Source organism: Sceloporus undulatus, chromosome 6, assembly GCF_019175285.1.
Source record: "Sceloporus undulatus isolate JIND9_A2432 ecotype Alabama chromosome 6, SceUnd_v1.1, whole genome shotgun sequence".
Lineage (NCBI taxonomy): Eukaryota > Metazoa > Chordata > Lepidosauria > Squamata > Phrynosomatidae > Sceloporus > Sceloporus undulatus.
Genome location: NC_056527.1, coordinates 155,708,057 through 155,734,850, shown reverse-complemented (window position 1 = coordinate 155,734,850; position 26,794 = coordinate 155,708,057). Strand labels below are relative to the sequence as shown.

General features: G+C 41.5%; 2 protein-coding genes across 8 annotated transcripts in view; both read right to left on the bottom strand.

Annotated features, from left to right (window-relative positions):
- Positions 1-26,794, bottom strand: part of PATL2 (PAT1 homolog 2) — a 741,315-nt gene that overhangs the window by 683,415 nt on the left and 31,106 nt on the right. The gene's annotated exons all lie outside the window — the stretch shown is intronic.
- HEXA (hexosaminidase subunit alpha) lies at positions 9,882-26,254 on the bottom strand. Of its 3 annotated transcripts, none has more exons than XM_042475665.1 (12): positions 26,184-26,254; positions 25,738-25,784; positions 24,570-24,681; positions 23,192-23,419; positions 21,937-22,069; positions 21,585-21,783; positions 20,975-21,061; positions 19,984-20,056; positions 17,385-17,565; positions 14,326-14,416; positions 12,390-12,494; positions 9,882-10,577 (listed from the first exon to the last, which is right to left on the bottom strand). In XM_042475665.1, exons 4-12 carry the CDS (start codon positions 23,354-23,356, stop codon positions 10,514-10,516), a joined length of 1,098 nt encoding a protein of 365 aa, XP_042331599.1. In that variant the 5' UTR covers positions 23,357-23,419; positions 24,570-24,681; positions 25,738-25,784; positions 26,184-26,254; the 3' UTR covers positions 9,882-10,513. The 3 variants fall into 3 exon arrangements, with proteins under 3 accessions (XP_042331599.1, XP_042331597.1, XP_042331598.1); XM_042475663.1 differs by having other exon boundaries at positions 23,192-23,293; XM_042475664.1 differs by having other exon boundaries at positions 21,603-21,783; positions 23,192-23,293.

Below are 26,794 nucleotides of genomic sequence, written 5' to 3'. Positions count from 1 at the left end.
ATCCTGGGATTTGCAGTTTGGAAAGACATTAGAATTCTCTGGCTGAGAATACTAAATATTGCTTGTCAAACTACAGGACTCCATAGGATGTTATCATGACAGACAGAGTCAGTCATAATGCTATAACTGTGTAGTGTGAAACAACCCCAGATGACCATGTGTGTTCCTGCTGCATGTTCCTCTGTCAGGGATGTAGTTGGACTAGATCCATTATTCTGAAGCTTTGGCATGCCATATGGTATGGACTTGATCTCCCAGAATCCCCTGCCCATTGGCTATATTGGCTAGGGTTTTTGTGAATTGAAGTCAAAAACACGTAGAGGGCCAAAGTTTAAGAACCACTGCATTAGAGCAAGGCTCATGAAGCTGTCTGATGTGTGGGAACTGGCAGTTATTTTTTTCTCAGCTTGCCAGGGACAGGTAACATATTGTGAAGTCAACGGTTTTCATGGTTGGCATCCATAGTTTTTTGTGGGTTTTTCAGGCTATGTGGACATTTTCTAGAAGAGTTTATTCCTGATGTTTCGCCAGCATCTGTGGCTGGCATCTTCTCTGAAGAACTGTATTAGAAGACTTCCAGAAGTTTTTATCTAATTTTAATATTCCATAATTGTTGTTGTGTGTCTTCAAGTGTCATGGCCAGTCACGAGGAGGATGCAGAGGACGATGAGGAGGACTTGACCCCTCAGGTGCAGAGGGAACCTGAGGCTGAGTCAGGCCCCAGCTCTGCTCTCCCAGCTCCTGGAGAGTTGGCTCAGCCAGGCCCTAGCTCTGTTGTATCGCCTTCAGTGGACCCTGTGGCTTAGCAGCCTAGCCTTTCCCTAGCAGAGGTTCCAGGCCTGGGAGACATAGGCGGTATCCAGACCGGCGCTTTGCCAACCCTAGCATGTAACCGCAGCATCAAAATGGTGACGCCCTGTCTACATGGGTACCACCATTATGACGTCACGGCTGCACCGCAGCTGTTACGTGTGCACGCCACTGCAGGTCGCTTGTGGTGCCCTTTTAGCGGTGCCGAAAGGAGCTCCAAAGGACTGAAAGGACATACCCTCGGCATTCCTGAAGTTTAGCTGAGAAACCTTTATTAATCACCCAGCAGCTGCAATAAGGTGGCCCAGTCATTACAGCAAGTGTGAAATTTGCCCTTTGGCCAACTGGAGAGGGTCCATTTTGAACTGATTCATTCACCAATGTGAACCACAAGTGGGTTATTTTATTTCACAGCAAGAAAATGCGATCGGGGCAAATGTAGCGTGAACTACGCTCCGCTGCTGAACCGATCCATCAATTCAGATCGCAAAGTGATTTATTTGTAAGTGGGAATGTGGCCTAAATAGTTCTACATGGAAATCTTTATAGCTTCAGTGCTGCTGTGTTAATCAGCACTCAAGAGATAATTTAAAGGATCATCCAATAAGAGGCAAAATCCACAAGGTCTCCCACTTTGCCCGTGCTTCATCATGGCCAGAGCAAAAGGCCAGCATTGCCTTCTTCCCAACCCCTGGCATGGTCACAGGGGCAAAGGCTACATTCAAAGGACCATTTTGCCTGCTTTCTTTCAGCCTTGAGGTGTTTTCAAGGGGCTGTTGAGCAGCTGCCAAAGCCAAATCAATGGCATCATTAAAAGCGTGGGCTCCTGAGCTGGGAATTGCAGCAAGAAAAGTGTAGAGAAGGGAGCTGGTTGCTTGCCAGTCTGGTGTCAATCAGCATACGATTAAAGGATACGGATAAAAGTCATTTTTATCATGCTCTCAGCTCCTTTTTTACTAACCAGGGTCAATTGCTGAGCATGCTGAGTGTGTATTGCACACAACGGAGTCGCCAGTCTGGTATGCCAAGCCTCACCGACATGCCTCTTAACTCTTACTTGATTTCTTACTTCAGTAATATTTAGAGTGACCATGGGCAAAGAAGAAACAACATCTCAGGATGTTCAAAAGATGGTTTTCTTTCTTTCTTTCTTTCTTTCTTTCTTTCTTTAAAACAATATTTATTCATTAAGTCTTAAAACATTGTGTAAAATTAAATTAGCAGAGCTAGGAAATCTTACTTTTTTGGACTATAACTCCCAAAATCCCTTAGCCACCATGGCCATAGCCCATACTAGCTGGGTATTCTGGGACCTGTAGTCCAAAAATAGTAACATTTGCTAACTCTGCTTGTTAGAAGTAGTAGTAGTAGACTTAAGTGTATGAAAGCTCATGCTGCCAACTTCTTTCAGTTAGTCTCAAAGGAGCCACAAGATCGCTCTACATTCTGCTTCTTAGGATGCATCTACATTGGGTGTTTGCACCCTCTGCTCTCTGTCAGTTTTGATCAAAACCTTTGTGGAAACAAGTGGAACTGCTCTTATTTATTAATTTGTTTGTTTGTTTGCAATGTAGGAACCTATCCCTATCCTTCCTGTGTTATTTCTGCTAAATTTTCTGTTAAAGAAGAAATGTTCCGGAACACATTTATTTTGTTAAGTGACGTGTACCTGGTACACAAGGAAAACAAGCAGTAAAGGAAAGAAGTTAGAATAGTCCAAGCCATCATATTCCCCATCACCATGTATGGATGTGAGAGCTGGACAGTGAAGAAAGCCAGCAGGAAGAAAATAAACTCATTGGAGATGTGGTGCTGGAGAAGAGTGCTTGGACAGCTAAGAAAACAAAGAAATGGGTCGTTAAACAAATTAGGCCTCTCTATTCTTTCTTAAACTTAATCTGTTATCTCCTTAGAAGCCAAGATGATGAAGCTGAAGTTGTTGTACTTTGGCCACATCATGAGAAGGTATGACGCACGTGAAAAGACAATAATGCTAGGGAAGGTTGAAAGCAGTAGAAAGAGAGAAAGACCGCACATTAGATGCATAGATTCAGTGAAGGAGGTCATGGGCCTGTGTCTACATGACTCGAGCAGAGCAGTGGAGAATAGCAGGTCTTGGAGATAACTCACCCAAAGGGTTGCCATGAATTGGGGCTGACTTGAGGGCAGTTATCAACAACGACCTGTACAAAATCCTTGGAAAGGTCACAGCTTGCATTTTTCTATCTCCTGTTACATTCTGATCCCTCTCCCAGAACTACTGTATATACTCATGTGTAAGTCTAGAAATTTTAGTCAGAAAAATTGACCCAAAAAACCTGAGTCGACTTATCCACCGGTCAATGTAAGTACTGTACTTTAACTCTTATCAAAAAAAGGAACCATACCCTGGTAAAAGGCAAAAATATAATCTGTCCTGGAAGCACTGACCACCTGCTACTCTCTTTCATCCATCCAGCCTTTAGTGTGACCACAAACAGTTATAACTGCAGAAGTTTAGTAAGTTCTTTGGCATTGTTTTCCTTTCTTTCATCCTTTACATCCTTTGTTACATGCCCCTAATTTTTACCCTCGACTTAGCTGTGGGTCATATCAAAATCTATGATTTTGGCCCCAGAATCTGCTCTTGACTTATACGTGAGGTCAACTTATAGTCGAGTATATACGGTATGTAGTAATGCTGATTAAATACCTGTACCTTTTTAATCCATCAGTGGATTGATACCCATGAACGTTCATGTTGAAATGAATCAGTCTTAAAGGTGCTACTAATTTCCTTCCCCTCAATTTCCCTAATAGGATACAAGAGGCCTCCGGAGCCCTATTTTGGAGGACTGGACCTTCCTCTGGTTCGGACATCTACCTCTGTTTGTAGCAGCTTCCCTTAGTTACAACCTTCCCCTGTGCCAAGTATTTTCCACTTTTAGAAGAGAGGCTCTCGGAAATCCAATTTCTGCCTGTCAAAATCAGCCAAATGACCATCAGTTAAGAATTAATGGGCTTCGGATGAGTACAGGGGTATTGACAGGTTGCTTGTGTCTCTTTAAAAGCCAGCTAATGAATTGGATTGTGGGTATTGATCCTGCATTTCCTCTTTGCACCTGTTATCCCTCCATTCTTCATTACAGACCTGTCCAGCTTCATTAAAACCTACTGCTGGTTCAGTCTTTGCAGAAGATGGACAGGGATGGGAACTATATTTATTTAGAAACGGGCTTCGTCTGGATAGGACACGGGGGGCAAAACGTCCTGATGCCCTCTCCGGAGGAGGAATAAATGGCAGGATCCGTTAATACCACAGAGGTAGCTTATCACATTTTGAAGTATGTGAAATAATGCATATCCCCATCTTCGTCTTGCTTAGCTTCCAAAATCGGATGCGATCAGGAGAACTCATGGGGATCCATACTTTACAGAGAGCATTTGCTACAAAGGAAGAGGGTAAAGTATTTCTGGTTTTTCCACAGAAACAATATAATTGGGATTGCATGGAGTGGAAGAAAGAATTCGTCTGCAAAGGACAGATAAAAATAGAGTAAAAAAGGAGGTGGAAGGAGGAAAAGGAGGGAGGGAATTCTGGTTTTTTGACAGACTTTGAGCCTAAATAAGCAGGAAGCAGTCTGAGAGATAGACCCATTGATTTACTCATCAATACATTTGACCTTTTGCATTGACCATAACACCAAGCTGCTTGCTAGCTCCAGTTCCTTGAAATGGTCAAAGCAGAAAGGTTCAGAGAGAGGAGAGTAAGAATCTGAATCCTAAGTGAATAAATCAATTTGAAGCATGCACTGAGACCTGGGCCTTAAGACTCCCAGGCGATAGCATTCAGTGTCTTTTGGACATCCTCAGAACAACAAAAAGAAGTATATCTGATTTAAGGAGAAAAAAAATGCAAACAATTAAACCAAATCTGCATGGAAGTAAAATCTAAGTCAGTAGTCAAGTCTCTTTTGCAGCTAGGATAGTCATTAGTCTGGAAAATGTCAGCTGGCAATATGATCTACCGGTCATTTTTCATCACTTGAAGAGCCGATCTGGATGTGGCAAAGGGGATATAAGTTTCAATTTGCCAGTGTGGATACATGACATGCTGGCTCACACAAAAAGCATCACAAAAAGTAAGCAATTCTGCAGTGTGGCTGTGGCAACCAATTGCTGGCAGGCAAGGCCACATGTACCACCTGTTGCAGTGTAACTTGTCCCTTCCTTTCTGCCAGCTCTGCTTCCTAGCCTCTCCTCTTCTGGCCACTCATCCCCTCCTCACTCCATCCCTGTATCATGGCAACCATCCTTAGCAACCAGGAGAGTCCCTGCAAGTCCAATTGGCAAACAGTTGCTAGGAGACCAACTTGATCTTTTCCTCTTCCAGCTCTTGGTACCTGGCTCTAAATAGCCTGCATGGATGAGATAATGCTGAGCTAGAGATCTGACACATTACGGGGTGGAGGCTGGAGAGTTACTCCACGTAGACTGAGAGATACAATTTGGGGGGGGGGGATTTTCTGTGTTCCCATTCTTAATCTAACCCTATGAAATTCATGGGGTCACCATAGATTGATGGGCAACTTGAAGGCACATTCACACACAGAGAACAGTACTTCTCCTGCCGGATAAAGGTGAATGTAAGACATGCAGTCAGCCTTCCATATCCACGGATTTTATTATTCACACATTCAACCCTCCACAGCTTGAAAATGTTTAAAATATAAATTTCCAAAAGCAACCCTTGATTTTGCCATTTTATATAAGGGACATCATTCTACTTTGCCATTGTATACAATGGGACTTGAGCATCCATGGATTTTTGTATCCACAGGGGATCCTGGAACCAAACCTCAGCAGATACCAAGGGATAGCCAGTGTACAGTATAAGAGGCAATGTGGCATAGTGGTTTGAATGTTGGACTGTGACTCTGGAGATCAGGGTTTGATCCCTAGCTCGGCCATGAAACCCCCTGGGTGATCTTGGCCAAGTCTCATGCTCTCAAGAAAAGCAATAGGGGAAGGCAATGACAAACCTCTTCCAAAGAAATCTTGCCAAGTAAATCTCATGATAGACTCGCCAAAAGTCAGAAAAACAGCAGTTATATGGACATCTTTCAGGAATGCTTTAGTTGTGTATTCCTGCATGCCAGAAGGTGGATTAGTTGGCCCTTGTGTTCCCTTCCAACTTTCTAAGATCTCCAGGGAATAATGTATAAAGAAATAAGCAGTAGGATTCATCCTCTGTCATCATTATCTTATAGTTTCAGATCACTGTGAAGAAAAACTCTGCAATTAATCTATATATTTTGGAATTTTTATTGACCCATGGTATGGAACAACTAGTTGCCTCTGCTAAGAACTGGTCCTGTCAATATCACTTACCTCCTACATTCACATTTTTTGGAAAAACCCAGGTTCTTTCCGTCAAATACTGCATTGAACTGGTGTTGCCTCCTCTGTTTTTAACACTTCTCCATACTGCAAATAGCTGTACCTCTTAAATTTGGCCAACACAAATATTTGGATGAGATTTTCAGGTTGTTTCTGGGAAGACTTTTTGAAATTCTCAGTCTGAATGAAGTTCATTTCTTCTGGTCAGATTAAATAGGTAACAGGTATTTCCAGTATGCAGAGGATCACCTACTATGTTCTTGCCAGCTGAATTACTAGTTGAAAGGTGTCTAGCTTCTGTCTGAATGAAGAACTGGATGAGACCATGGCCCATCTTTTTTCCCTCAACGATGGACTTACTCTCATACTACTATTTGCACTTTGGACGGTGTCATGTTAATTTGAGTAATTGACTATTTTAGTGAGTTATTATATTTGTTATATACCTTTGAGTGTTATATACACGCACACAGTGATTTAGGTCTTATCCTTTCCATTTGACTTGTAGAAGAAAGAGGCACTAAGAAGGCTTTGCTTAGGCTAACTTAGAAAAATACTTGAATTTCTTTAGAAGTTTGTACTTTGGTTTCAGGGATCTTTCTTCCAGAAAAACAAGCTAACACAGGCATCTCTTTTTCACCCTGGTTAAAGGTCTTCTGATAGCAAGGAATCTGCAGAAGGCCAATTTTGACATCTGGCCTTGGAAGATAATCTAAACATCTGGTCACAAATGTTAGTTGGATGGAGAGTTACCCAGGAGCATGTACAATGTACAATGTACAATGTCTGTATTAGAAATGTCCAAGAACTGAGCTCATGGTTGAGATTTGGGTCTGCCAGTGTATGGGACAGAAATGCATTTCTTTCAATAAAGTTGGATCCTTGATTCACAAGCATGGCCTTCTCATTTCTCCTGGAATTACTGCAGGAAATAATTCCTCTTCAAGTCCAACACGTCTGAAGAGCACCAGTATGAGGAAGCTTGAGATAAGCCACAACTTCAACTGAGGCTCTGGAACAAACTTGAACCAAATGTACCTTGCATGAGAAAAAGGGACAGTTACACTGATTGTGTTTAAAATAAGGAAAGCAATCTGCCTAAGGAACCTAACCGTCATTCATTTCAGTGGCAAAAACTGTGTTCACTGTTGTGCTTTTTTGTGCAGCTCATGTGATTGTGTTTGTGTATATGCATCACACTGGGAAAAATAGACCAGAGCTGCTCCAGGGATGAGATATTGGCTAAAATAAGCCCCAATGATACCTTTTTTTTACACATATCCCAAATCATTTACTAATCCAGAAACGCAGCCCATGGAGTGGGAAATGGCATGTCTGTGGATTTTCAGCGGCTGTCAGTCCCTGATTTATTACAATTATATTCCACCTTTTCTCCCAGAACAAAAACAAGAGTGGCTGATTATAATAAAATTGAAAAGCAACTAGAATGAAAACACACAATAAATACATTGCTCCAGAGGGAAAGGAAAAAGGGATCATTGCCAGATCAGTGCTTCCACCTGCTGGCACTATAGTCAACATACAACCACTGATAGCAAGCAGTGCTAAGTTAACAAAGGAGTGGAAAGAAGCATATTTTCTGCAACACAAAATGAACAGGGTGCCTGGCAGAGATGGCAGAATGAAGCACGTAAAAGAATGGAAAGGTGTGCAACAGGAGATTAAAACTTCACCTCTGCTGAAGCAAACAAAACAGTGCTCTGGGGCTGTTGTTAGGATCGAGAAAGTGGAGCCAAAGTTCATAGTTTAAAATCGACTGGGTAGGCCTGCTGGAAGAGATAGGTCTTTAATACTGATTTACATTCAGACAGCTGTCAAATCTCTCCTAGCAGGTCATTCCATAGTCTAAGAGTAGCTGATGAAAATGTCCTCTAGGTGACAGTTGTTAGTCTAGTTTTGGCCTGTAGTAGTAAACGTCCTCCAGAGGACCTGAATGAATGGGGTAGATTACAGTAATAGCAAGTACATGTATTTACTGCTTATCAGTGAACTAGCACTCCCTAAGCAGTTTACAATGTGTAAGCCAATTGCCTCCAACAAGCTGGGTACTTATTTTAATGACCTGCGGAAGGCTGAGTCAACCTTGGAGCCCTCCAGAATTAAACTTAAACACTGTGGCTGCAGGACTGGCATTTAACCACTGTGCCATCAGGGCTTCTGGTTTATGGTTATGATGTATTTGAAGGAACAAGTCCAAGGCAATTGCCTTACTGTTGTAGTCTGAACTAACTGAAGTTTTTAAACTGGTTTCACTGGTATCCCCATTCAATGGTATCCCCACAGCAATAATCTAGGCAGGAAGTTACATGTGCAGAGATAACTGCACCACAGACTCAATCTGCCTAGGTAATGCACAGCTGGTATTTCACCTGAAGCTGATGCTCCATGCAACTGAGGTCAGCAGGCCAACGCTGAGCCTGTCCTTCTAGGGGAGTGTAACTCCATCTAGATCCAACTGAGCATCACTTTGCTGGGCAGATGTACCACCTACTTACAGCATGTCAGTCTTTTCTGAACCGAGTCTCCATTTATTGGACCTGATTGACTCTAAGTAGCAGTTCAGTATAGCCACTGCCCCATTTTGTCTGATGAAAAGGAGAGATAAATCTAAATGTCAACTACAAACTGTATCAGTATCTCGGGAAAACTAGGATGGCTGCACCTCTCACAAAAAAAGAACTAAACAAATATTTTGGTCCCAAATGCCTCCATGGATGTACTGGTAATCTCACCACATTTTAGACTGCCGCTTCACCATTTTAGTCCTTGGCAAGGTCTTTAGTCTTTTAACATCAAAAAGGGACTCAAAAGTCTCTTTGTTTTTTAGATGCCTCCCTTGGGTCTAATTTTCTTGACCTTGTGGACCACAAATATGACCCATGGACCTCACTTTGCCCACCCTTGATCTACATATTGATTGTACCACATGCCACCCTGTGGTTCATGGAGCCTGGGGTAGGCAACCTGCAAAACCTCAGGGGCCCCAACATTTTACTTTAAAAAGGCTTCTCACATCCTCCATGGAGCACAGGGGTCACCTTTAGCACATTTTTGCCTCCTTAACATGTTTTAGGTCAGTGGAACATTTGTCTAAAAACCATGGTGACTTTTGCTTCTTTTCAGCTTTGAAAAAAGTCCCCCAGACCTAAAACCACTAAGTAGAGAGGGGGTATATTTCCTGCAACTCCTGGGAGTGCAAGGAACCTTTTTAAGAAAAATCAAATGGGGTGTTGGGAGTCACAATTTTCCAAAGGCGGGCGGGCTGTGCAAATAAGACTATGCGAGTTCAAGGATTACCAACCCACAACCCCAAAAATAAAAACAGAAGAATCTGGCCTTAGAGAAACAGCGAAAGCTATTTTATCTTCTCCAATCCTCCAATATTATTTTTATTATTTTTATTGAACTGCTTTTAATGTATTTTATTGGATTTTCTGTAATGTATTGTTTTTCTTGTTGTTCACCGCCCTGATTTTTAGAAGGGCGGTATATAAATAAAATTTTATTATTATTATTATTATTAATGTGTCAAGGTATTCATTCCCATAAAAAGAACTAAAAAAGGAAATCAACCATGAATTGCAGTGATCTAATACTGCAGACAGTTTTACATAAAAGTCTTCTGCTTACATATATTTTAGAAATGATTTTGGTCAATAAAAATGTGAACATCTTGTCTGAAATGTTTTATTTGTCATTCTAATAGAAAATTTCCACAATCATTTTATTTCAATTTTTCCAGGGGGAAAAAATGCTTTGAAAAAAATGGGGAGGGGGGATCACTTTTCTTCCCTTAATTTTTCCATTTTTTCCTGGCTTTCACATCTCTATCCCTTAACAAAAAAAGGTGGGGTGGAAATGGTAGTACATCCACATTCAGCGAGCTGATGTCTTCCAGGCATATAAAATGCAGAGCATAAGTATGCAACATGTGGCCTTCCAGATGTGGGGGCCAACATCTGAAAAGCCACACATTCCCCACTCTTGGTGTATAAGATACACTGGAATAATTATTACACTTTCTTACCAAAACAATTTCATGATTACCCGTATCTACCGATCCTCTGACGTAGTACTTCTAACAGTTGGTGGGAAAAATCCCAGACACAGAAAAGAAAAGCGTATTTTCTTTCTGAGACTATTTAACCAATTGTTCCTTTAAAAACAAAAAAGTTCTTCTTTAAAAGAAAAACAAACATTTTGCAGCAACTGTGCACTGACTGCATTGAAACTTTTGTTAAAAAATTGTTCTCTTCTTCCTTGAAATAATGTGCTGGAAGGGAATAAGAGCAGACCCCACAAATCAAAATGCATTGAATTCATGATCACAATATCCTGTGAAAAGTGGCTCTGCCTGGATTCCACGTCTGCAACAGAGAAGAAATGAATGACACGGATCAGTGGAAGATCATACTTAAGGGAACTTTTAAAAAAGCACTCTGCATAAAAAATGTGAAACTGATAAACTGGTGCTTTAAAAAATGTGCCCTATGCCCTTTAATACTACCCATGACTGCACAAATATGTAGGAGACCAGAGAAATCTGAAGACTAGAATGGAAAGGTTCCAGCAAATGCATGCTAGATCTGTTGACTTATAAACACTCAATAGACACAGTCAGAATAGCCAGCTGACCTTGTTTGTCAGGGATTATAGGTTTTGCAGTTCAACACATTGGACCTGACAGCATTAGGATAGCAAAAGAAGCTGTAAAGCAAGGATGGGCAACCTACAGATGATGCTGGACTGCAACTCCCATCAAGCTTAGCCAGCAGAGGCAATGGTTGAGGGGTGCTGCAACACAACAACATTTGGTGAATCACACATTCCATATTCCTCCTTCGAAGTAGTGGTGGCTATTCCCTTTGTGTGAAAAGCTTTCATTTTAGAAAGTATCACATATTAACCATTATTATGGACAGTTAAATCGGTCCAGTTTATTTTTGTTTCAGCTTCTTGGATTAGCACTGTTGAATTCATTCAGTCACATTTTTGCATTGATACATGAATCTTGTTTTCCAATCCCCAGGTGAAAAGGCATACAAGCTTTCACCTGGATTGCTCCTAGAGGACACATTCTTGACAACTGCATCCATTCCCCTCAATAAACACATTTTGTGTGTGGATGGATCGTTTGTGTACATTGACTTCCACTGTGGAACTTTAAAAGGTTTTCTTTTTAAATAAATAAACTGCTATCTCATTGTTGGGGAAGGTTTAAACATGTCTTGAGTGTGGGGTTTTTTGCTAGCAAATAACCAATACCAACCCGCAAGTGTGTGGTGAGGACACCATACAGATTTGAGTCTCCTTCATCCAAAATCCAGAATATTCCAAAAGCCAAAACTTTTTTCATGGGTGGGAAACCTTTGCTTTTGGGTGGTTTAAGGTACACAAACTTTGTTTCATGCAGAAAATTATTAAAATATTGTATAATAGTACCTCCAGGCTAGCTGTATGTGCAAGAAAAAGGAATTTTGTGTCTAAACTTGGGTCCCATCTGCAAGATCTCTCATTATATACACATATGCAAATACAGGTATTCCAAAATCCCAAATTCCAAATTCCAAAACACCTCTGGTCTCAACCATTTTGGATAAGGAAGACTCAATTGGTAGGTTATTTTACCATGCTTGGGGACATTTCAGCCCTCTCAACGTTTTCGAGACTGTTCAAGGCATGTTATTGCCCTTTCTTCAAATTAGGAAGTAACTAGAAAAGCAAATTCTTCTACTATTTAATAAAGTGCAGGGCTTTTGCTCTTTGGACCTGCTTATGGGCTTTCTAGAAGCCATCATCCAAAACTGTGGGAAACCAGACAGTAGAGTAGGCACAAGCACTGTAACTGTCTGTGTGGCCAAACAGCGCACCAGATTTTTGGGTTGTTTTTTTTAAAAGGGGGGCGGCATTGAAAGCAAGGAGCCAGTGTGGCATAGTGGCATGAGTGTTGGACTATGACTCTGGAGACCAGGCTTCAATTCCCAGCTTGGCCATGAAACCCACTAGATGACTTGGGCAACTCACATTCTTTCAGCCTCAGGGAAAGGCAATAGTAAACCTCTTATGAACAAATCTTGCCAACAAAACCCCATAATAGATTCACCATAGGATTGCCATAAGTCGGAAATGACTTGAGGACACACAACAGCAGCAACAGCAGGCATTGAAAGCAACATTACCTCAGCAGTGTGCATCGGAAGTCTGCCAGCCTCACATATGCATCTTGCAAGTTCCTAACAGTCTGGTTGCTCCATAATCTCTCAGCTACAGCTCCGGCTCTGGGCCTTAAAGAAAATTTTAAAAGCACTTATTTATTTTCTTTAAAAATGAGTCTGCCTTTTAGGCTCGAAAGCCCTTTCAAGGTGGCTCACCGGGTATTAATAAAGACAATCCAAGCAAAAATATTAATAATAATCAGAGCCTGGAAACAGTAGCATTAACCCTGAGGTTTTAAAGTTAAACTGTTAAAGACATTAAGTCAATAATTGATTTGTTAAATCACCAAATTAATATTTTTTTAGTGGCCAGAAATGACCAGTAATGAATTAGACTAACGAGAAACAGCAATCTTTACTCAAAATAACACCACTGGTGTTTAAATATTAAAATAATGAATTTTTTAATTGTTGAAAATTTAATGAATTAGAGGGAAGTGAATTAATTTTTAATGAATTATTTCCAAGTTCTGTTCATTATTATGATTATTAGTATTAAAATTTAATATTATGACCATATATTAGTTCCTTTAAAAAGTACTACTGAACATTCTTGTTCTTTTCCAGCTGGGACAGAAGAAATGAAATGGAGGAATCTGTGCTTTGACCTAACGGGACCTTCTGAGGAATCTGTCACACACATCAGACAATATCTGGTTACATTTATGTATGCATTTATTTACTACATTTATATTCCAGCTTTCTGTGAGGGAGCATGAGGATGCATCTACAATGTAAAAATAATGCAGTTTGACACCATTTTAACTGCCATAGTTCCATCCTACAGAATCCTGGGATTTGTAGTTTTGTGAAGCACTAACACTCTTTGGCAAGAAGGATCCCATAGGATGGAGTTACAAGCACCTAAAGTGGTGTCAAACTGCATTATTTCTACAATGTAGATCCACCCTGAGATGGTGTATGTGGTGGTCCTCTCCATTTTTATCCTCTTCATAGCCCTCTGTGAGCTCAATCCAATCATTGTTTAATGCTCTGACTTGGGGCTGAGCAACTACCGAGGTCTGTAGCCACACTTGAACCTCATGAGACTTCAGAGGCCCACATTCTCTACCACCATGCCCCCATCTATTAATTTTTAAATTGTATTTATTCAAATATCCTCCACAACCTCTAGGGAACATGGAGGGCACTTTCATCATGGTTCTAACCCTCCTTTCAAGTTCTCTTAGACCAAGGAGAGCCCTGTTTTAAACCAAGAAGTAAACCAGAAGTCAATGTTTGGTTTACTTCATATTTTACAAAAAGGTTTTTCCTGATCAAAAACAGCTCAGGGCAGGGCAGGAAAAATGTTGAAATTGCTCCTCCCTCCCCCTGGTATGTAGTGGATATGGATATTATGAATAAATAATTTTAAAAAATTAAAATGGAGGGGGGGATCGTTGGGACCTTCAAAAACAGTCATAGCAGGCCAGACATTTTTGCTTCTCTGTTCTGACCACTTCACCATGGTGAGCAGCATGTATGTGTGTGGAAACTATGATGATGTCTGGAATGATCTGTCACCCAAAAGATCTGAACTAGACTTGTCTATCTTGACTGATAGATGTCTCAGTCGTTTTTCTTCCTTGCCTGTAACCTGATCTTCCTCTAACTGGTAATACCAGTGACTGAACTGCAATCTTCCACATACATAGCAAATATGGAGCTATTCTCTCTCTCATCTTGGGATATGGCCCTTCTCTTCTGACTGCTATTGCTCCATATTCACTGGGGATAAACGTAGAAGAACACTGGGCTCAAGGCTGCTGTTACGAAGTACAAAGACATTGCTCTGTTCGGCTGGAGTACCAGTATACAGTAGGATTTTGTAGTATCTTTGAGACTAATCCAGTCTTTACAACACAGTGTAATGGCTTGGTGTAACACCCATTGATCTTACCAGAGTCTTGGGGTCAAATTGGTCACATCTACAAATTCACCCCACATACAGGCCTCCCCGCCAATCACCAGTTTTTTCTGCTCTGGGCTGCCTGTCAGGAAAAGTCAAAGATATATTGTTCCATCAATGAGTTTCTTATAAAGTAGTAATGATTTTTGCAGATACATAAAAATAAAGGATAAAGAATACTACACTCAAAGAATGCAACCAATCTCTTGTTTCTTTGAATTACTGCATGTATATCCTGCCTTTCTCCTGGAATGGGCTCCAAGGCTGCTTCCAAAAGTTTAAAACAAGACTAAATTGAAAATCTCATTATAAAAAGTTAAAGAAAGTATAAACAACAATATTGCAAAACTATGATTCCAACAGTTAAAACACATATAAAACAAACAGTGGACCCCACCACATTTGCTGGGGTTAGGGGTACAGGACCCCTGTGAAAATGGAAAAATTGCAAATAAAAAAACATTATTTTTTTCTACCTGAGAGAACACCTCTCTATTAATTTCTAGGGGGCTGTGCAGACCTCCCCTGAAGGGGTGGCCTGCAGCTGCCTCCATCTTTGCCAGAACGAGACTGCGGCAATTGCATGCTGTGGCCCCAATCTGGCCTTTCCAGGGTGCAAAAAGGAGATGCAAAAAGCAGCTCCCTTTTGCACCTTGGAAAGGACGCCATAGCCGCCAGTGCCATGGCTTTACAGTGCTCCTTTGGAACTGCATCACGTGGACGTAGCACCAGAAGAGGACCATGATGGCACTCACCATGTGGTGTGACACATGGCATCACGCCGCCATGAGGGCAGAGTTGGGGCGTGCGTTGAGTGGATGCCATGCCCCGACTCCGCCCCCATGCCAGTCTTAATGGATGGTCTGCACAGCCCCTAAATTCTCCAGTCCAACTCTATGGTCAACATCTGCCAGAAGTTGACCATAGAACTGCACCAGAGGACCTACAGATGCCTAGAGAATTTTTCTCCCTAGGAATTTCTAGGTCCTTCAACATGACTTCTGGCAGACTTTGACCATAGAGTTGTGCTGGAGGACCTAGAGATTCCTAGAGAACACAAATTAACCAAATACAGGGATGACTGTAATTACAATTAACAGATGAAAACTAAACTATACTAAACTACAGAATATTACTTCACTCATGCAACTGTTATATAATTTACAACTCAGTCTTGTCCAAGTAAAACGGTCTTTACCTGATGATCCAAATAAAGCAAGGAGCCAACTAGACTTCCCATCGAAGGGAAGACTTTTTCCCATGCCCTCACCAAACATGCCTGTGAAGATGGTGGGACCAAGAGAAAGCCCTCCCCTGTGGATGTTAAAGCTTGTGCTGGCTTGTATAAAAAGATACTGTTTCTTTCATTTATTTACATGGTCTGGAAACCATGTCTTATGAGGAGCGGCTCAGGGAGCTGGGTATGTTTAGCTGAAGAAGAGAAAGTTAAACAGTGACACGATAGCCATGTTTAAATATTGGAAGGGATATCATACTGAAGATGGAGTGAGCTTGTTTTCTGCTGCTCCAGAGACTAGGACATGGAGTAATGGATTCAGACTGAAGGAAAACAGATTCCACCTAAACATCAGGAAGAACCTTCCACAGCAGGTCCAGTTGTTTCCCTCCCTTCTTTCTTTCCACCAGCAGGTAAAGACCTCTGTGTCCTATTGCAGCCTCCCCCAATCTGTTTCATTCTAGATGTTTTGAACTTCAAGATCCAAGAGGGCTGATGATTGGGAATTCTGGATCTTGTAGTCCAAAATATCCAGAGGACACCAAGTGTGGGAGTTTAGGGGGTAAGGCTGTCCTACTCTAGCTACTTCTGAGTACATACAACTGAAATAATTGTATGTTCTTCTTATTTGTTCCTTCCTTTGTTTCTCATGTGGATTTTCCTTTATTTCCAGGCCCATTAGGGAACTCTCTTCTTGAGCTTTTTTATAATGCAATGCATCATGAATCCTCCCTCTCTCTCAGGGTTCAGAGGGTTAAAGTGTGAGGATTTCTTAATAAGCAGAATGTGTGCCATCATCATCCATCCTCCTTGGACTCGCTTGTTTTCTGCACTCAGCTGCAGTCCCCCCAGTAACTTCAAGAGGAATGGTTTTTCCCCAGCTTTGATATATTTGTATGTGTTATCTTTGTTATAAAGCCACCTACAAACACTTGGGCTTCTAAAATCATGATCCTGGGAGAGATTAAAACTGCTAGAAATAGCTTCAAATCAACAACAACAACAACAGTAATAATAATAATAATTTATTTATACCCCGCTCTTCAGCCAAGGCTATCAGGCGGCTTACAATTTGTTAATTAGACATTAATTAACTGCACTTTTGAAGTTTCAGGGGAGGCGTTGCAATGGAGACTTTCACATTGGACAAATATAGTGCTATGACACCACTTTAATTGCCATAGAAACATCCTATGGAAACCTGAGATTTGTCAAATTGGAAAGATTGTTTAAAATTCACAATTAGAGATTTCTAGTGCTTTACTACATTACAAATCTCAGGATTCTGCAGGCTAATGCATTGGTGGTTAAAGTGGAATCATAACACTTGTTGCTGCTGGGAGCCTTCAAATAATTTTCAACTTATGGCAACTCTAATGCAAACCTATAATGGGTTTTCTTGGCAAGTTTTCTCAGAGGGGTTTTGCCATTGCCATCTTCTGAGGCTGAAAGAATGTGACTTGCCCAATGTCACCCAATGGGTTTACATGGCCAAGTCAGGATTTTAATCCTGTTCCAGGATCACAGTTCAATGCTTGAACTATTCCACCACACTAGTTCTCAGTCGCAGCACTGTAACTGGTAATATGAAAAGACTTCTGGTGAGGACCTGACACTTCAAAATTTACTACCAAACCATTCTCCATAACAATGCTAATGATTAATTCCAACAGCAACAATAAATAAGTGGCCATTTCTGGCTAGGGGATCCTGGGAACTGTAAATGCTGTTCTGAGCTCTGCAATAACAACACTTCTAATGCCACCTCTTTGTCACCAAAATTCGAGAAAGTAAACCGACACACAGTACACACCTTTAAAGGCAAGAGGTTCCACCTTATAAATTGCCATCCAATCCTGGCCATAAGAGATATGGTTAAGATACCATGGAGCAGAGAGCAGGGCTCGATAGCCAGCTTTGGTGACACGAGCCATCTCCTGTGGGTAGGACCCAGAATTTTCCTTCCATACATGTATGATAGTCTCAGGTTTCACCTAGCCAAAGGAGACAATGTATGAGACCAGATCCTGTGTGTGTGTATTGTGTGCCTTCAAATCATTTCTAACTTATGGCAAAGCTAAGGCCCTTGCCATTGCCTTTCCCTGAGGCTGAGAGAGTGTGACTTGCCCAAGGCCACCCAGTGGGTTTCATGGCTGAGCAGGAATTGAACATTGGTCTCCAGAGCCATAGTCCAATGCTCAAACTACTACCTATTTTTCTCTAAAGTAGAAAGTGACCATTTTCAGTTTTAATAAAAGAGATGAGACCAGCCTCCTGAGTCCCAAAGGAATAGAAATGGGGCTGGGGTGGTCCCTATGTCCCTTGACAGCTGTTAGTACTGGTTGTGCTTAGCATACTTACAGAAGACAGGAACTGGAAAACAGTGGGTGAGAACTTGACTTGAACCAAAGGGAAGCATTCCCTTTACTTTTTTGCAACGGATCCCTTAGCTCATGTTTTTAGAAGGTAACAGAGGTAGGACATGATTTGGCTAAAATGAGCCAAGACAGAGAAACTGGGATGAGGCTTGTGAATGTCTCCCTAGCCTTTCCCCCACCCCAAATCTGAGCAGCAGGTGAGACAGTGTGAAAAGCAATGCATATTTGAAGAAGCGGGTAAAATGACAGAAGTTAAGACTGCTTTTCTGAGTTTTTAGAGTTTTTTAAACACTATTTTAATATCTTTTTGTGGCTTTAATTGGTTTTTATTTGCTCAGCACCTTGGGAGCCCTTGTGGACTGGGAGGCAATACAGAAATTGATATTGTTGTGTGCCTTCAAGTAGTTTCCAACTTATGATCATGGGGTTTTCTAGGGCTGAGAAAATGTGCCTTGCCCAAGGTCACTCAATGGGTTTAGAGGATTGAGGGGGAATCGAACCCTGATTTCCAAAGTCCTAGCCCTATGCTCACACTACCACACCACGCTGGCTCTCAGTACAGAAATAAAATAAATAAATACATGGTGCCAGCTTAGTAAACATTTTACCAAAAAGAAAGAAAAGCATGGGAAGAAACATGTCAATTATAATTATAAAACATCCCATACCTTTATGCCTATGGAAACCTAGCATCTCAGGAGCATGGTTCCAGCCTAACATACTTTACGAGTTCTCCACATGCCAGTTTTCGTTTAAAATATAGTCATGTTAAAAATATGAAACACCTCTTGATTACAAGCCAAGGTGTCCAGAATCCTACCTCTGACTTCTGATTCTTTGCCAGACATGACTTACATGCTGCCCTTGAGGATTAGAAACTTTTTTCTTTTTTTAATTGTAAATGTTTTAAGACACACTATAGTCATCTGTCATGCTAGAAATCTGTTAAATAATGATGAGAAAAAGAGAGAAAACAGTAAAAAGTGGCAGATAAAAATGTTTGCTGCACAGCAGGGATGTATATCTTTGGCCCGTCAGATGTTTTGGACCACAGCTCCCACAATCTCCTACTACTGACCATGTTGGCTGGGGTTTCTGTAAGCTGGAATCAAAGGAATCAAAGATTCCTTGCCCCTGATGTTTAAGAAAAACAAAATAAGAGAAGTAAAGATTTTATTTCACATGTTTTGCACTCTGTGCACATCACAAGATGCCATGACTTACTGGAACAAATAACAATGTTTGGAATGGGGGAAGGGATTGGAAAAAGAAGAAAACCACATTACACATTCAATAAAGGAAGCCACAACCATGATTTTGCAGTACCTCAACAGGGATGTTTATATCATGGTTTTGTGGAAGTTTCTCATTTATTGTTGTTGTTATGTGCGTTCAGGTCATTTTTACAGGGTCACCATAAGTTGAGGCCAACTTGAAGACAAATAACAACAATAAAAGATTTTATTTCAAAAGCTAGAAGTTAAACAAAAGACCTGAGATTCTTAGGATACAGGCTTCAACATGACTAGCTGGCTAGAGGATTATGGGAGCTGTGGTTCAAAAAAAGAAAAGAGACTGGATATGCATGGTCTTTTTACACTGCAAGATCCTGTTGCCAGAGATTTATAATGCAGCCTCTGCCAAGCTGTCCTCACAAATAAAGACAGTTGTGGGAGAAAAAGAAAGAGAAGATGTAAGGTGAATGTATACCTTCACATGCACTAAGTGATTCAAAATATTTGGGTATGAGGGAGTGTGGAAACAAAAACATTTGTGAAAAGTTTGAGAGACAGCACATTGTGAGCAACTAGAGTGTGGGACTGCCCTTTGGAAGATCCAAGTTCATGTCCCAATGGGGCCCTGATATTCACTGAGTGGCTCTGGCCCAGAATGATCTACCTCATAATGCTGTTGTGAGAATAAAAAGGGCCATATTGATGTGTTGACCTCACTGGAGGAAAGGAGGGTTAGGAATGCAAATAATCTACACACACACACACACACACACACACACACCACTAAAGGTTTGCTTACCTTCACTTCATTATCAAAAACTTCCTGCCACACCACGTAGCCCTTGCCATAGGAAGAGACTATATCCAGCAGCCTGGAGTAAAGAGAAAAGTTGCTAAAGGCAAAGAGTTGCTTCCCACCCATGCAAGATTCCTGTTCCTGGAAAGGTTTTTTCCTCTTCTCATTGGTCCCCCTACTTCAAAGGCTTTTACGGAAGCCATCAGCATTTTCAAAGATGGAAATCAAGAAGTACATACATCTCTGGGGTGGAGAAGAAAAGAGGAAATTCAGATTGAATAGTGCAATCTGACAAAAGGCTATTCAGAACTAAGTCCCAGTTTGTTATACAGTATAGGACTTAACAAAGAAGATGGCATAGCAGGGATAGGGAGTCTTGGAACTTTCAGGTGTTTTGGACTACAGGTCCCATAATCCCTTGCCATACCATTAATGCTGGGGGCTTCTGACGGCTGAAATGTAAGACGTCTGGAGAACTAAAGAATCTCCCATCTCTGGTGTATAAAATTGCAAGCCCACGTGCCATCTTGGATCAATTTGCCAGATATGAAGGAAAAAGAATGGCCTTCCTCCTAGAGCAGTAATTCTCTAGATGTTTAATATTCAAAATCCACAGATCCCCAAAATTGGCCATGCTAGCTGGGGCTTCTGGGAGGTGAAGTCCAAAACATCTGGAGGATCAACAACAATATAATAAAATAGAACAAGAAAATGGATCACATTTCCATGGATGGGTCTAAAGCAGAGGAAATTAAACCGTTCTCTTGACACAAGTCACACACCAATAATGAAACGCCTATCTTTTTGGGCACAAAAAGAGAAACATTACTTGGAAGACTGGAGCTGGCTTTACTGGTTTAAGGCAGCTCCTAGGCTCCCAGGGAATGATGCATTGTAAATGAGCACATATGGTGGTAACCTGACTTTGAAAAGAAGGCTGAGCAATGATTTTGCTTCATCCAAGCTCCTGGTAATTGGGAGGAAGGGACATTACCTTTGGATGTAGTAGGACTCCAGCCTGGTGTAGTTTTGGCCAAACCCCATTTTCTGCATGAATTCCTCAATATCTGGATTAGACTTCCTGCATGGGAAGGAGAAGATCAAGACAGAACTAGACAACAGCTGGCATGCAAGACTTTGAGCAACAAATGCCTCCCTCCAAGGCTAAAACCTCCTATCCTATACATTAATGGCATGCATGAAGATATTAAGAATTACATAAGGCAGAGATACTTTAGTTCACTTTCTACAAGACAGCATGATTCTAGTCCTTGGGATCACAAGGAAAAATGAATTACATTAAGTAAAGCATGCCTATTAGCCACAGAGAAACAGAAGTACTGGACTGAATGTTTAGCAATTCTAATGATGGAGGAAGATTTTTGGAGAAAGGATTTCCTATATTTCATTTCTCAGAAGAACATGGAAAAATTACTTTTGGTACACTTGCAGTCCAAAAACATGAACTTTTCTCACTTTCTTCTCCTAGTCGTTATTTTCAAAGTTGCTGTCTCATCCTGGAGTGTGAGGAGCTGTCAGCTACTGAAGCCAACCCAGTTTCCAATATCCTTCCCCCTCCAACCTGAGACATCACCCATCCTTACTGAAGGGGCAAAACCAACCAGCATGTGAAGTCGACCTCATCTCCACCCAGGTGTATGTAGAAGTCTGGGAACACTGTACTAACTTCAGCGAAGAACTTGGTCATGAACTCATATGTTGTATTGAGGATAGGATTGATGGGACCGTAGGATCCAGAGGGCTTTGGGCCTGCATAGCAAGGAGTCAACAAGCCAGGAATACCTAACAATAAAACAACAAAATAAGCAGTCTAAGGCAGGAGCAAAATTAGGGTTGCAGATTCTGTTCAAACAAAAAGCAATAGCAGGGGGGGAGAGATTCTTGCAAAGCTAAGAACAGGAAATATTCATGTGGTCACCACAGGTCAGCTCTTACCTGGACCCCAAGACTGGGTGTGACCAGGAGTGTCAAATTCTGAGATCACCCTGATCCCACGTAGCCGGGCATACTCAATCACGGTTTTGACGTCGCTAGCTGTGTACACGTGAGTGGCAGGGTTGTAGGCCCCCTGAAAAAGCACAGTGTCACTGGTTCCTTCTGAATGATTAACCATGTCCCTGGACTGCAGCACTCAAGAGAGAAACCTGAGTTACAAGCTTAAACCCAATTGCTGGTTTCGACTAGACTAGACCCTTTGAACCAGCTGCTGACTGTTAAATTAGCACTTATGGAAACTGCACTAATTAAATAGGTCTACTTTGTATAGGACTAGCAAAGGAAATAACAACTGGGGAACATCCAGTGTAATCAGCGGAAAACTGGAGACACATCTTATGGTGCTCAATTAATGAGTGATTTATTAATGAAAAGTTCAATGTGGGCTTTTATATGGGACTGGTAATTGGATTTAGGCTTAAATTTCTATCTAGATCAGTAAAGGAAAAGGTGTGGCCCATAGGTGACCTTTGTGGTCCCAAACCTGGATACCCGGATAGTCTGGAGAATCCTCCAACGACCAGTTAAAAAAAAAACAGCTGTCCAAATATTTCAACAAAAGCCTTCCCAAAACATGACAAAAAATACTGTTTGGTTAGATTCAACCCCTGCTACTCCATTACAGCTCCCAATGGCTTTTATCCCTTTGACAAAAGACCAATTTCTGGCCAAACCTGGAAGTGACATATCTCTGTGACCCACTGGAAAGATACAGGGGAAATAATTGTTCCTTGCCCCCAGCACAGCTGTCCGCTTGGAACCTATATGGCAATTGCTCATATTTGTCAGAGATCTTGTTCACTCTTAGAAGTTTGGAGAAAGACAGTGTACCTCAACCGGTGGGCTATCAGGATGGCCTTTTTCACTACAGCAGAAAAACATGACTATGTAGGAGAAGCCCATGCTATTATGCCATTCAATAACCTTTCTAGAGACTGGCAGAGAACATCAGATTTGCTTTGCTTCTGCCCTTCCTGTACAAAGTGTCTAATACACTTCAGGAAAGATGAATGCATAAGACTATAGTTTCCAGAAAGTTGGAAGCACTAAGTTCCATTATGGAAACCTGTTTCCCAAGAGTTTTGTAGTCAACGGGGAGGAACTCCCTTGCGAAGAACAGATCACTTAGAGCTCTTTGGACTACATTCACTGCTAACAAGAAGACAGCTGAGTGAGAAGGAGATGTACACTTTACCTTCTGACTGAGATCCGGGAACACCATGCTCTCGTAGGGAAAGGAAGGATCGTCCACTATGTGCCAGTGAAATACATTGAATTTGTTGTAGGCCATGGCATCCTGGGGATTCGGAGAACAGCTGAAAGTCATTCTTGCCATACTCAGGCGAAATTCATTAGCCATTTATTTTTTGATCAGCAATAATTGCTGGAAGGTGTTCTCAAGGGGCAGTCCTACAGAGTTCACCTAGGGTTCAAAACAAACAGGCTGCATTCATCCTGCCCTTGGCGTAGTGGCTCAAAAAATGCTTTGCCTGTGGTTTCACGAAACCATGCTCTAAATTACACTTTTATACTGCAACATTCTTATGCAGACCCCATAGGTGTATGTGTGTACATGCACTCTGCATGAGACAGGAAATGTATGCATGAGACACAGAGGAGTGTGGATGGATGTTTTTAACAAAGGGAGGCGAAAGTAATTCAGCAGAGACTGGCTTTAGGTATACTGATATGCCAAGCAGTACACAAATACATGAGCAGCCTAATCAATACTACTCAATGTTTCAGTGCATAGTTCTAAATAAGCCATGAAATATTTGAATATAATGAGACCTGAAGACTGACATGGATGTACATCCTCCTTGCCTTTTGTTCTAGATCTGAGTGTTGCACTGCCAGCAACAATGTATTACAGCTACAACAGGACAAGCTGGCTACAAAGGGGCCACTACATCTAGGAACCAGAAAAGGGTACTGTATTTCTTGGAACAGAGAAAGTACAGTCGGCCCTTCTTATACACGGATTTTTTTATACATGGATTCAAGCATCCACAGTTTGAAAATGTTCAAAAAAAGTATAAATTTCAAATATCAAACCTTGATTTTTCCATTTTTTTATAAGAGACACCATTTTGCTCTGTCATTATATTTAATGGGACTTGAGCATCCACTCATTTTGTTATCCACAGGGGATCTTGGAACCAAACCCCAGTGTATAACGAGGGTCCACTGTACTCCATCTTTTTGTGTAGAAATGCTATTTTCTACACAGAAAAAGCTGCTCCCTTTGCACAAAATGCTGTTTTCCATGCAAAACAACCAAAGTTTCAAAAACCTTATTGGAGTGAGAAGAAAACTGGAAAAGTTATGTATTGCTTCCTTTGAGAAGAAACTTAGTGAAAAATTACACCGCTATTTTTGACTAATTCCCAGAATCCCCACTTAGCATGAGCAATGGTAACAAATTCTTGGAGCAGTAGTGTAAAACATCTGTATGGTCACTCATACACTGGGTTCCAGTGATTCTCTATAAGATGGCTGAGGTTTTTGTAAGCGGCTACCAACTCAAGGGTAGTGAAAAGTCCCCGAGGTGGGAATACTTCTCTAAGACATACCAGTGTCTCCAGAATGGCTCTCAAAGGCAAGTAATGGCGAGATGTGTCAAGCAGAAGACCTCGGTGAGGAAAGCGGGGGGAAGTCCACAACATATGTCTTGTTTACAAGGAACTATACAGAGAAGAAGTAGGGAGTATGATCAAGAGATGGTTCAGTGGCAGATTAAATCAGATTTACATCTGAAGCATACACAAACCTGTAATCATAGAAGTTTAGTTTGCTTCCTGATTTCAGGCAAGATGTCATGGAGAAATGCAACTATCCTGCTTCCATATCAGTGGTTCTCAGACTGCCTCTCTTTAGATGGTTTGGACTTCAGATCCCACAATGCTTTACAGGCCATGGTGGATGGGACTTCTGGGAGCTGAAGGTCAAAGGCTGAGAACTACTGCCCTATACTGGGGTGGGCAACTGCATTAAATTCAGGAGCCACATTTTTGTCAAGGAAAAGGCTGGTCTGGAAATTCTGATTCAGTCAAATACATGAACATTATGTTCCACTGAAGGACGGATGTGTGCCTGGGTATAGGCAATTTATCACATTTTGCCCTGACTACTTGCACTTGTAGAAGAGAGTTTGTAAAATGGAAACAAGCTTAGCAGTACATTCATTAGGTAATTGTTCCTCTGACGACAAGGGTTTATCAATGCTTGTCTTCTTAGAAGAATGATTAGGTCATATCCCATATTTAATTCAGGCGCGTTTCAGACGCGCAAAAAGTACGTACTAGGTACATACTAGGATTAGGAAAAGGCATCCATTAGCTTTACAGAACACCTGATCTCAATGGAGATGGATACTACTAGAACTTTTTTTATATGAATCAATGCTACTATATTTTTGAACTCCTTGGGGGTGGGTAGACATTACAGTGTGCCCGCGTCATATGTGGGTGCACTTTATGCGGCTTTCAGCATATGCTGAAAGCCACACAGGGAGGAAGGGACGGCGTGTCCCATCGGGATGAATGAGGTGCATGCTGCCGCACCACCACGTGCACGAGCTCCATTTATTTAAATGGGGCTCGAGTATATGAGTTATTTGTTTTACGCAGTGGAGTCCGAAACAGATCCCCCACGTAAACAAAGGGTGCACTGTGCTATGAGGATTGCCATTATAAGTGCCCACACTTTTATCATAAACCAACAATATATGTGTTTACTCACTGTCCCATCATCATCCCTCCATGGAAGCTGGCTGAAGGTCTCTAATCCTGTGGAGCATGGGAGAATCCAATGTGATGTAGTTAAGGGGGGTAGCAAGTTATCCTGACTAACCAACAAAATAAGGAGTTTCTGAGTCCCCCCCTCCATCTCCGAGTCAGATGTAAAAAGGAAGTTTCTGCCCCAAAAATGTTCAATATGGATCAGAAAACCCTCCCAAACTGCAGTGGCTTTGCATCTCAACTCCCCACAGTGCCCCCCCCCCAAAAGAAAAAACCCCAAAACAACAAACCATGAAAAATGAACAGCTAAGTGACATGACGGTACTTGTGTGGCTGGCCAGGGGGTTGAGGCAGAAATGTCCCCTGCCCAGCCCTGCTGTAGCAAGTCAAATGTATGTATATGCACAAGATTCAAGAGGATAGACAGTGAGAAATCCATTCATCTACCTCGGAGGCTCCCCAGACAGTATCTGCCGTAAGCAGCATCTGCTCATCTGAAACATCAGCTTATTTGAAAAGGATATGATCTTGCAGTATGCCAGGAAATGTTTGGATGGTTTAAGAATCAACTGTATAAAACCTCCCTCCTACATTTATCCCAGAATCAGACTGTCTGGGCTGTATGTAGATACTCAGAGATGGAATTGTACTCTATGAAGGGTCTTACTGCACATAACTCACCCAGTGAAGGATTCAACGTATGTGCCACTGTTTTGTATCTTGGTCTGCCTCCCAACCACTACCTTACACTGGATCAAGTTGATGGACCTGGGGTTCTAGCAGAAAACAAAGCAGATCCTTTGCTTCTCCCTCCCATCCCAAACCCCCTCCACCTTTATACTTCACGACATTTTGTATTCAGCTCCCAGAATCATTCCCAACATGACAGGATTCTGGGAACTGATTCGAACATAAGCGCCAGTGAACAGATGAAAACCACTGCTCTATAATATTGAAAAGATGCTATGCCTGTTTTGATGAATTTTTTTCATCTATAGATCCGGATATAAATCCTCTATAGATCCAATGTTGCTGGTGTCACCATGTTCTCTTGTTAT

What these genes read in the sequence shown, in the direction of transcription:
- HEXA (XM_042475663.1), bottom strand. Translation starts at nt 24,662, where the DNA reads ATGTTGTGGACTTCCCCCCGCTTTCCTCACCGAGGTCTTCTGCTTGAC. An exon ending in GAGTCCTACTACATCCAAAG is followed by an intron (nt 20,057 to 20,974) that starts GTAATGTCCCTT and finishes TCTTTACTCCAG; the next exon opens with GCTGCTGGATATAGTCTCTT. An exon ending in AATTTGACCCCAAGACTCTG is followed by an intron (nt 12,495 to 14,325) that starts GTAAGATCAATG and finishes ATTTTCTTTAAG; the next exon opens with GCCCAGAGCCGGAGCTGTAG.